The sequence below is a fragment of the Festucalex cinctus genome, chromosome 5 (genome assembly GCF_051991245.1).
Source record: "Festucalex cinctus isolate MCC-2025b chromosome 5, RoL_Fcin_1.0, whole genome shotgun sequence".
Lineage (NCBI taxonomy): Eukaryota > Metazoa > Chordata > Actinopteri > Syngnathiformes > Syngnathidae > Festucalex > Festucalex cinctus.
The window spans coordinates 14,049,740-14,061,716 of record NC_135415.1 but is presented as its reverse complement, the minus strand read 5'-3'; the positions used below and the strand labels follow the sequence as shown (position 1 = coordinate 14,061,716).

Below are 11,977 nucleotides of genomic sequence, written 5' to 3'. Positions count from 1 at the left end.
TCAATACCGCTGCAAGATGGCGGCTGTTTGACGTCCGACTGCGTTTCCGCCCTGAGAGCACCATCGAAGAAGAAGAAGAAGGCACATAGAATAAGGTACATAGCGGATCCACGCTTTAGCCACCAGGGACAAAGAGCTAGGCGCGTTAGCTACACGACAACGTGTAAAATGTTGAAGGAGTTGATAAGGGAGCGACTGATCACGGCTGCCGATGAAATCTACGGACTATTCGCAAGAACAGTTTCATCGTACGAAGAGCAACTTCGTCGAGCGAGACAAGAGATCGACCAATTAAAAGCCATTTACGACAAAACTGGACTACGCGTCGAAGGTATATTCACGAAAGTTATACGTAATATTTATAATATTTACAACGTTTAATCATCTCGTTGGATGTTTAAGAGTGTATAAATGATGGTAGTTTTTTTTTTCTCTCTCTTTAAGCAAGACCAAAATGTTAATGAATTAGTCGTCCGGTTTACTTAAGCACTCCTGCCCGACTTAATTTGTTTTCAAACGACTACACAATCGGAACGCCCAAAATGCAAAGTTATGAAATACAATCGCTTTTTGTAAAAATTATTTCATATTATTCCTTTAGCTGCACGATAAGTTTCTTTTTTTTTTTCTTTTTTTTTTACAGATAAAGGCTAGCAGGCAAAACAAAGCGGTGGAAGCCATTTTGAGTTTTCCATTCAGCCAATCGTAACACGGCCTTGGCGTCATGTGACATTTAAACAGCGTTTGAAACGATTACTAGTGTACTTGTAAAACATCCCCCACCCCCATGAAACAAATACTGCATTTTTAATTATAGCAACTACAAATGCTAGTATCCGCCAAATTGCGTAATTATTTAGTTTATCGTTATTTATCATTACCGTTCTTGATAAAATTATATGAAGACTGTTAGTAAACAAAAAAAATGACTTAAATGTTCAAGAGTAAACCGCCCTTTATAAATACTTGGAAAAAATAGACGTTGTGTGTCAATTTGGTGAATAAACTTAACTTACATTGACATTTATACATTGTACATTTATTGTACAGTACCAAAAAAACTAATATACCAGCCTGTTCATGCACTATTCTGCATTGTCATTCAATTTGATATAATGTCCTGTTTATTTAATAAAGTGACTGCAAATTATTTTTTTCAATCTGATTCATCAAGTTAGGAAAAGATAAGTACTGAAATAATCATTAGTTGAAGCTCTGCATAATGCTGAAGTGTCTGCTCTTGGCCTACAGGCGTCAAACAGCGTGAAGACAGCTCCAGTTTGAAGCAGGATGATCCACAGCCCTCACACTCTAAAGAGGAAGTGGAGCATCCACAGTCCCCTGATATTAAGGAGGAAGAAGAGGAAGTTGATGTCAACAAGTTTCACCTGACCGGTGTCTTTGAGGAACGTGACGGCGATCAAGACAAAACGCCCGAGTGGTCGCAGCTTCATTATTACAGTCCGGATGGAGAGCTCTACGGAGGACCATCGCCACAGAACGTCTTTGCTCCGCTGTCAGACAGTGACGGCGACAGCGCGGACAAACTTTTGACATATTTTCCGAATAAGTCAACTCATGGCAACAAGGAAACTTCACAAACGCATAAAAAAGGTTTCATCTGCTCAGTCTGTGGTAAAGTTTTGGCCAACAATTCGGTATTGATTATACACATGAGAAAACACACGGGAGAAAAGCCCTTCATCTGCTTAGTTTGTGGCAAAGCCTTCGTTCAAAAGTCACATCTTAGATCACACATGATAACACATACAGGAGAGAAACCCTTTAGTTGTTCCGTTTGTGACATGAGGTTTAGTTATAAGTGCAATTTGAATACACACATGCGAAAACACAAAATGGAATAGAGGTTTTACAGTAGTCCGAACTTATTCTGAAGCTAAATATTGTCATCTTATCAGTTTTATTGTTGATAAAACTGCATTAAAAAAAAAAAGTGGGCCCTGACCAGGTTGTCTTCAATTTGTTTTTCCAAAATGAAGACCATAATTATTCTTAAAAATGACACTTGAAAGGTCTTAGGAATGACACAGTCTAAATTTGTAATTTACTAATTTGTACATAGGTTTTCAGGGCCCACATAAAAATATGTGTAGAAAAGATTTGATCACTTAAAAATTTTAAAATGTCGAATATATTGTACATATATATGTGTTGTCTGGTTATTTTCCCTTGCGGGATTATATGTGTAAAACAAAAAGATGTACTTATGGACGTAATGCTTTGTTCTCAAAATGTAAACCTCACGTGTAAAGGGTACAAAAGTATTCATTATACTGTACATGTTCCACAATCATTAAAAAAAGACATTCTGTTTGCTATAATGACAATTTGAATTCTGACCAATCATTTTCCAGTATTTTCATGTTCATTTGCTAACGAATGCAAAGGGTAATTCATGAAGAGCATAAATTATGTTAATATTTTCTTCAACAAAATGTTCAGAAGGGGGGATTGCAATTTCCAAGGGGAAATATGCTCTGTACGAGCAATAGAAATTTCACATTTCATTCTGTGGGGCCAGAGTGTGTCATCTTAAAACTATAACCAAACTTGAACAAATTTAAAGCTGAATAGAAGCATCATATTTAGACAAGTACAGGAATGAAACCGCGCTCAATCTGTGGTTAAATCCCACTATTCTGTCTAAATATGTTACATATTTAATGTATGTTGTTAGTGGGCAAAAGTCAAGTCAACTTTTATCGCACCTTATCATGTAAAGAAACAATTCAACGTGCTTTACACCTTTTACACTTTTTACATTTGTTTATAATTTATTTTTATTTTTTTACATTTTTCTCCTGTATATTTTTGCTATTTTTAGCCATTTACAGTTTTTTTTTTAAAATACATATCTGGTTTATTACGAAAGCAGAGCAGTTAGTTTTGTTCATGTTTAAAATTCATTCAAAAATACATTCCGTCGCAAGATGGGGCAATTTAACGCTGCGTTTACATTGCGGCCGTATTAAAGCACCACCGAAGAAGAAAAAGGCGGAAGTTACAAACGAGGCGAAAAGTCGCCAGAGCTGCAAAACAAACTGGTGAGGCGGATTAAAAAAAAACAAAAAAAAACGTTTAAAATGTTGAAAGAGTTGGTGAGGGAGCGCCTAATTGCGGCCGCTGAAGAAATCTACGTGCTTTTTGAAACAACAATGGCGTCGTATGAGGAGCAACTTTGTCGAGCGAGAAAAGAGAACGAGCGACAACGACGGCAACTGGAAGCTGCGAAGACGGTGATGCACATCCAAGGTCTGTTTGTTCACATTTCAATAGCATTATTTAACACGCCTACTTTCTCTATTTTGCACTTTCATGTTTATTACGCTCCCCTCCTCAGTTAAAAAATGTTGCTATCTTTCAAATGTATCCATGATAACAATGGATGATTATCGTACAATATTGAAGCAAAATAAAGTCATATTGTGGAAATTTCAGCACTTCCGGTGACGATTAAAAACTGTAAATGACATTTTATGCATTATTTTGTATCATGCATACATTTAAGCCACGTTTACAAAGGAATTTCTGCCCCACAGATGGTCCGCAGCTAACTGGTTGTCAAGTTCAACAACCATTTCCACAGTTTGGGTTATCCAATGTCATGCGGCCATCTTACGTCAAAGAGGAGCGTCGTTACGTTAAAGATGAAGAGGCCAGCATCAGCCATTTGCCTCTAACGATAATCTCCGTGAAGAGCGAAGACGACAAAGCACCCGAGTGCAATCAAAGCAGTGGCGACGAGGCCGACGACCACGCGGAAGAACCGTTGACGACCCACTCGGACCGCGAAGGTGATGATGACACACACACCGGCGTCAGCCCCTTCACTTGCGCCGTTTGCGGTCAAATCTTCTCCAGTCAGAATGGTTTGGACGTCCATGTGCGGACCCACACGCTCGGGAAACCCTTTCGCTGCTCCGTTTGCGGCAAAACCTTCGCCAAAAAGTCCAACATGGTGTCGCACGTGAGGATCCACACGGGGGAGAAGCCATTCAGCTGCCCGGCGTGCGGCAAAGGCTTCGCCCAGAAGATCTCCCTGGTGGCGCACGAGAGGACGCACACGGGAGAGAAGCCCTTCGTCTGCGCCGTTTGCGGCAAGTCGTTCTTCCACAAGCCCAACATGGTGGCACACAGGAAGACGCACACGGGCGAGAAACCCCACGGCTGCTCCGTGTGCGGCGCCACCTTCTTCCGCAAGGAGAGCCTGGCGTCGCACGCCCGGACGCACACGGGCGAGAAGCCCTTCGCCTGCCCGCTGTGCGGGAAGGCCTTCTCACACAAGCCCAACATGGTGGCGCACAGGAAGACACACACGGGGGAGAAACCCTTCGCTTGCGCCGTTTGCGCCAAGGCGTTCACGCACAAGGCCAACATGGTGCTGCACATGAGGACGCACAGCGGCGAGAGGCCTTTCGCTTGCCCGCTGTGCGAGAAACGCTTCACGCAAAAGGCGCACATGGAGTCGCACTTGAAGACGCACGCGGGGGGGAACGCGTTCACGTGCTCGCTTTGCGGCGAAAGCTTCGTGCATCGCAGCAATTTAAGCGCACACTTGCGGGCGCACGGCGGGGAGTAAACCTCTTCATCCCTTCATGCCATCAACTCGACTGAGAACTATCTAGTAAGGAATTGTTGAGCTTTCGGGTTAAACGTTTTGTTTTTTGTCGGCGCAGGTAAATTTGGCAAGGGTGTGAGGAACACTTCTGTAGTATCGGGCTGGATAGTTTAAAAAAAAATAATTTTTAAAAAAATTGTTTTTCTAAGGTTCTTCAAATAGACTTCAAATAGAGTTGTTAAAGGGATACTTGACTCATTGAGCCATTTACAGCAGTAAAAAGTTAATATTTTGTCGATAATTAAAGGGATAATTCACTTATTTAGCCCATTATAGCAATAAAAAGTTAATATTTTGTCCATAATTAATTTGATACTTTCATTATTTTTCACATACAATTAGTACCTTTAAAAACACATTTTGCAACTTGCTGTCGACTGAAAATGACATCACAAGTGCTCAGGTAACCAATGACAGCTCACCTGTTTTCTAAGTTTGGTCATGTGACATTCACAAGCTGAGCTGTGATTGGTTACCTGAGCCCTTGTGATGTCATTTTCAGTCAACAGCAAGTTGCAAAATGTGTTTTTAAAGGTACTCATTGTAAATGAAAAATAATGTTAATATCAAATGTATTACAGGCAAAATATTAATGTTTGACTGCCAAAAATGGCTAAATAAGTAAAGTATCCCTTTAATGTGGTAACGTCATTATTTTTCATATACTATTAGTAGAACGTTTAAAAAGTAATTTTTGTACTTGCTCTCAACTGATGACATCACCTGTGCTGAGGAAGTAGGTAACAACCAATCATGGCTCAGTTTACTGACCAAAGCCACCATGATTGGTCGTTACTTATTTCCTCAGCACAGGTAGGTGATGTCATCTTCAGTCAACAGCAAGTTGCAAAATTAATTTTTAAAGGTATTAATTATACATGAAAAATAATGAAGTTATCAAATTAATTCTGGACAAAATATACATGGTTTTTTTTTTACTGCTGAAAATGGCTCAATGAGTCAAGTCTGCCTTTAAATGTAATGTTTATTTCTTTATTATTATTAATTAATCCATATTGAGTCATAATTGTTCGTTACCTACTTCCTCAGCACAGGTGATGTCATCATCAATTGACAGCAACTAGAAAAATTACTTTTTAAAGGTATTGTACATGAAAAATAATGAAGTTATCAAATTAATTCTGGACAAAATATTAACTTTTCACAGCTGAAAATTGTTCAACGAGTCAATTATCTCTTTAACCTACTGAACACATTGACTTCCAGTTTTTTATGTAATGATGATTTTACAAGAAACTTTTGTTGTAAAGTTTCATCAATTAAATTGCAACAATACGAGGGGCCAGTTATTGTTCTATGGAAAAGAAGTTGGTAATAATATGGAGGTTTTTTTCAGGGAAACGTAAAATTTCAAGGATAAAATTGTAATATTAAAAAAGTAAAGTTAAAAAAGGCAGTATTTCCTGTAGTCGTGCAAAAAATGAAACCTGCGTGTGCATGTCATGATGCGAGCCTACGACTTTGGGCCCCGTCTTGACAGACTGACTGACGGCTGACAGCTGCTTGACTGTCAGTACCAACAAAATAAAACGACAGCTGGCTCACTTTCAGTACCTCCAAAATAAAACGCGCTCTGTCAAGACTTTCAACACCCTGTTGACCTCCGTGCGTATTTTTAGGGGTACGCACGGGTCCCCTTTAAAGCCCTGTCTTAGATGATATTCGCTATGGTGCCTTGCAAAAGTATTAGCCCCCGTTGAATTTTTTTTTTTTTTTACCTTTGAACACAGTTCAGGCTTCAAATATAACGATTGGAGAAGCACCTTTTTTTTTAAAAATTTTTTATTTTACTGTATTTTTCTAAATAATGACAATAGAATAAATTCATAATTGAATAATGTGAAACTACATTTTGTCAATGTTAAAGTAATGTCAAATTGTAAGATTAAATTAGGAGAATAAGATTATTAGAAGTCAAAGAAGAATAATTTCAAACTATGAGAGTTAAGAGAAAAAAAAATATTTAAAGTTAAAGTCATACTAATAGGAGAAAGAAGTTGTATTATTACTGTTAAAAACAGTTAAGGTACATATACATATATATATATATATATATATATATATATATATATATATATATATATAGGAATTGTGGCAATGCATTTTTTTAAAACCGGTATTGTGAGGAAAAAGGTGCAATTGTATGAGGCAAAGTTGTATTTACTCCAAGAACATTTGCAATTAGGAGATGCCTGGCACCAGAGCAGAGCTGTAAAATTGACGTTTTTGCATGTTACAAGAAAAAAAAAGTTGCATTTTACGAAAACTATTTTCTTTACTTAAAGTGTTTTTGCTTGAAAGTAATAAAGTTATGAGAATAATTTCAAAGTATTAGAAGAATTCATACGGTGTGCTGGCAAAACCTACACCGAACCCTTTTTTTTTTTTTTTTTATAGAGAAATGTGCTATTCGTGTCATTTTTGGTTGTGGATACAGAGACCACACTAATCCATTATTTGTACAACTAAAAACTTTACAATTCAATGAATTGATGGAGTTTAACCGCATTAAAATAATGTATAAAGCCCATCATGAAATCCACCCATCCATCCATTTTCTTGACCGCTTATTCCTCACAAGGGTCGCGGGGGGTGCTGGCGCCTATCTCAGCTGGCTCTGGGCAGTAGGCAAGGGACACCCTGAACTGGTTGCCAGCCAATCGCAGCCATCATGAAATTTTAACCAGTTAATATACAAACCAGATTTGTAAAAAGGGAAAGTGAGTATAAATTAAGAGGAACAGACATTTTTTCCAAACCTAAATACAGACAATCAAAAAGTTCTTAAAAGTTACAAAAAAGTATGAAAATAATATTTCAGTTTTTTTTTTTTTTTTTTTTTTTTAAATCAAAATTAACAGGAGAATAATCATATCACAAGAAAATACACATTCTAACTCTCATATAGTATATAGTTAGGCCAGCCTTACAGTGGCCTTGATGGTTTGCACTGGAGTAAAAAACCACACGTCCTGAGCAAAAAACTTTTTTTTTTTTTTTTTTAAATTAATCATCATCACCACCACTTGTCGTTGAAAAGAAATTTTACAGCAGAGCACACATGACTGAAAACAGCTGCCATTTTCATTGAACACTACTGGAAGAAGGATGTTATTCAATCTTATGTGTTATATCTCTCTCTATATATGTATATATAAATATATGCATTTATATTTATTCATTTATAAATCTGTGGAAAAGAACAAAACTATTGCTCCCAGATGATATTTTGTGTCTTGTCATATGGCATTTTCCTGCTGTGGTCAAACAAACAAAATAAACAAAAAAAGGCTTTTGAAACGACTTGAGTGACAGTTAAGTGATGCTTGTTGTCTTCTTTTTTTTTTAATATCAACAAATCAAAACGTATCACTCTCAAAGGATAAATATCGTACGGCACTCAAAAAAAATACAAGGCAGCAAAAGAGTAGGCATGCAAAAATAAAAGGAAGGGAGAAAAAAAAATTAGCTGACGGTGGTGTTTTTTTTTTGCTTTTAGAAGCCGAGGACAAAAAAGGTAACAAACGAGGCCTGACGCTCTGTAAAGTGACCTGGAGTGCTGCTAGAAAACAAACATACCCTTTTTAGGAGCAATTTGTTTCAACTTAAAAGATGGGTTTCCCAAACTAAAAATATTGATTGATTGTAGAAATTCATAATAAAACAACATGCCAGACACGACTCGCATTACAAATGCGCGTCAATCCACACAAAAATGCCACCCTTAATATTAGAGGATGGTCATAATATTACAGGAAACAAAGCAAAACAAAAAGTAATTTGTAAACTTGTCTTATACACAAAAATGAAAAAACAAAAAAAATCCTAAAATTTACTGACAGAAATTTACAAAAATAAAAATGTTTTGGTAGTGTTGTTACATTTTAAATGTACGAGTATAAAGTGGTCTGTTCATTTAACATATTACAGGGGGGAAAAAAAATGTAGCCTTGTTGTGGTCATAGTCGTATTACTATTAGGAAAAATGTAAAGTTAAAAAATCATTTTGCCCATGGTAGCAGTTGTATTTTACAAAATTAGTTGTAATGTTATGAAAAAGTTAATTATGAGAATGAAAAGATAATTGATATAGTAGTATAGTATTGCTAGGAAACAATGAATGCCAGAAAAAAACCCAATGAATGCCAGGAAAATATATATATATATATATATATATATATATATATATATTTATTTATTTTTTTTTTTAACTAAAAAGTCAGTCGTTAAAAAAAGTAGCTGTAATGTTAAAATAAATACTATAAGAAAGATTCAGCGTTTTCATTTATTTTTTTTAATAAGTAGCACGTTTGTTTTGTTATAGTTCTATATTTTTTTTTAATAAATCTCTTTTTCCCCTCAACAATAGTCTTGAGAATACAGCCCTATGATATTGTGGGTCAAAAAAAAAAAAAAAGTTAAGCTACAGGAAAATGTTATGATAATAGTCACAAGAGGACAAAAATTGCTGTTACTTGCTGGAAAGCAAACTCAATACACACCATGGACATTAATCCGTAAAATAATGATAAATAACATACAAGACTGTAACACATCATCAAAACCAGCCAGGACCCAAAAATGGCCTGCTGAGCATCAGTTTGGGAAACCCTGCTCTGTCGGGAATTAAAAGAAAAACAAAAAGCAGGTATAATCAAATGTCATCCATAGTGGGTTTTTTTTTTAATAAGACACTTTTAATAATAAAAGTCTCATTTTTGAGACATAATTCAATAAATCTCTTTTGAAAAATAATTCTATCTATATTTTCTTGTAGTTGTTCTTATACTTTTAGTACAGCACCCTTGTTTTGTTTTTTTTTGTCCCCCAAAGCACCTAATTTGACTCAAAGAGATCCAGAATTCCCTTTGATGAGCCCAAAAATTGGGAGCCAATCGAGTGCTTGAATTGTGTGATATCAGCTGCCATAGATTTCACACACGCGCGCACACACACACCAAAAAAAAAACACAGGCCTGGAAACCCCCGGAAACACTGGAGTGTGCACCAATGTAACACCAATGTGTTGCCACCTCCTGAGTCAAAATGGCCTCCCCCATGACGGGGAGGAAAAAGGAGGTTGTGGTGGTGGTTCCCCCCCTCCAAAGAATGTGCTTGTAACACTGTCTCCCCAGAATTGAGGTCTTCCTTTCAGCCAGGGGTTGGAAACTACTAGCAAGTCAGGTGAGCTCGTCTGATTGGCTCTGAACCAGGAAGTCGGACCTTTTAGCCTTGAGCTGAAATGGATGCCTTCCAGCCAGTTTGTTGCTGAGGTACCACAAACTACAAGTCAGGTGAGCCCTTCTGATTGGCTCTTGAGTTAGGGGTCTCTTCTGACTGGTCCTCGAGGTGCGCTGTTCTGATTGGCTCTCAACCACGAATGCGGTGTCTTGGTGATCTGTCTTGAGCTGAACTGCTATCAAATGTACAATCAATATATTGTATGTATATATAATTTTCAATCAATGGGGGTGTCTCATACAGCACCGAACTACTTATATCTATAACATCCACCTAAAGCCCCCCCACATGTATATATGCATATATATATACTTTATATATAGACACTAAATTCTCAGTCATATATATCTCCTTTTACTTCCGCGTTTGAAAATAGTCCGATTCGTCATGCACGTGAGGGTCGCTCCTCATTCTAGATCTCGTCTATCCCCGACTTGTTAGCTTTAGCATCGAAGCAAAACCGGTAATCCGTGGGTCGTCCGTCCGTCCGTCAGTCGTCATCCACGTCCTCGCCTTCGGATTCTTCCGCGGCCCGGCGTTCGAAGCCCTTGTCCCGGTGGCGCTCCTGGATCTCCTTCATCTCCTCGGCGTAGCGGCTGAACGCGCCGCCGAACTTGGCCCAGGCCTTGAAGGGTATCGTGATCGAGTTCCTGTAGCTGGGCTTCACCTCGCTCACCCGCAGGAAGACGCCGTACTTGTTGGAGCCCACGTCGAAGAAAAAGCGCTTCGAGTCCACCATGATGGAGATGCTCCCCGGGAGCTCGCCGTAACCCATCGGCCCTCCCGCGCCACCGCCGGCCAGCTCGTCGTCATCGCCGCCGTAGTCGTCGATCAACTTGGCCAGGGCGTCGCGGAACTCGATCAAACCCTGGGCCGGCAGCGCGATGGTCTGTCCGGCCTGCATGCCGGCTCCGGGCATCCCCCCCGCGCCGACACCGAAGCCCGGTCCCCGGTTGACCGTCTGACGGATGCGGAGGAAGCGACCGCGCTGGTTCTCCTTCAGGTCGAGGTAGTATTTGCGGTTCTCTCGCACCAGGAACTCGCTCTTCAAGGCCCGTCGAGGCCCGCTGTCATCGCCGCCCGCCGACTGGGCTATCTGCTCCGGAGTACTAGGCCCCAGCTGGGCGTAGTGCTCGATGAAATCCCCGAGGTAATCGCGAAACTCGGCCGCCACCGACATGGAGAGCGTCAGCCGACTCTTGGAGCCCCCGGCGCCGACCTCGGCGATTTTGATGAACCGGCCTTTGGCGTTCTGCTTCACGTCAAGGTAGAAGCGTTTGTTTTGAATGTCCAGCCGCTTCGAGGCCAGCTCTTGCGTCTCAGGCTCCCGCTGGTAATGCTGGTAGCCACCGCCGCTTCCCCCTCCTCCTCCGCCGCCGCCACCACCACCGCTGCTGCTACCTCCACGCTCACTTCCACTGTCCCCATCCGCCATCTTCGTCACCAGCAGCCCGTCTCTCCGTATATGATGACCCCCACCCGCTTTGCTCGCTATGCTCGCGGAGGAAAGAAACCGGACGCCGCACACTGTTTGCTGATTGGTCTCCATGGTTGCCAATCCTCAGGTTTGCGGAAGCCCTGCGTTTCTATTCGGTGAGTCCCTCGTCCGTCAAGCAGAAGCTCGACGCCTCCTGGTGACGTCTCCTCATATTGTATTTACAGTTGGAAAAAGTCGTGTGAAAAGGTTGTTTTGACGGTTTACCAGTGTTTCTAGCTGACAGCTATACCTCCACACTTCAAAAGGTATATTATTTATACCTGATATTCAACATTTCTATGCGCTATATTGTCCATTTTGTGCAATTTTGGAAAATGATTTTCAGGAAGGACGTTTCCACTTTAAGGCCCGCCTACTTGGAAAAAGTAACGGGATATTGGATGCTGATTGGTTGCCAATCCAAACACAGCCTCAAATCTTGCATGGCTATTCGTCAATTCGTTTCTCTACTAATTGAAATGTTTATTTACGGTTGAAAACTGCAAAGGATTCAAGTCGCTGGAAGAAAAGGTTTTGAACGTTTATCGACCTTTGTAAGTGACAGCTTGATTTGCTCACATGGAGAGCTTTACTACAGA

General features: G+C 39.8%; 2 protein-coding genes across 2 annotated transcripts; one reads left to right on the top strand and one right to left on the bottom strand.

The window, feature by feature from the left end:
• Nucleotides 1-63: 63 nt before the first annotated feature.
• LOC144019138 (uncharacterized) lies at nucleotides 64-4,956 on the top strand. Its single transcript, XM_077521980.1, has 4 exons — nucleotides 64-331; nucleotides 1,252-1,852; nucleotides 2,996-3,273; nucleotides 3,561-4,956. The coding sequence occupies exons 1-4, from the start codon at nucleotides 169-171 to the stop codon at nucleotides 4,598-4,600; spliced, it is 2,082 nt and encodes a 693-aa protein (XP_077378106.1). The 5' UTR covers nucleotides 64-168; the 3' UTR covers nucleotides 4,601-4,956.
• Nucleotides 4,957-8,605: 3,649 nt separating this feature from the next.
• LOC144019021 (transcriptional regulator protein Pur-beta) lies at nucleotides 8,606-11,521 on the bottom strand. The gene has a single exon (XM_077521811.1). It carries the CDS (start codon nucleotides 11,448-11,450, stop codon nucleotides 10,392-10,394), a length of 1,059 nt encoding a protein of 352 aa, XP_077377937.1. The 5' UTR covers nucleotides 11,451-11,521; the 3' UTR covers nucleotides 8,606-10,391.
• Between the last annotated feature and the right edge of the window lie 456 nt (nucleotides 11,522-11,977).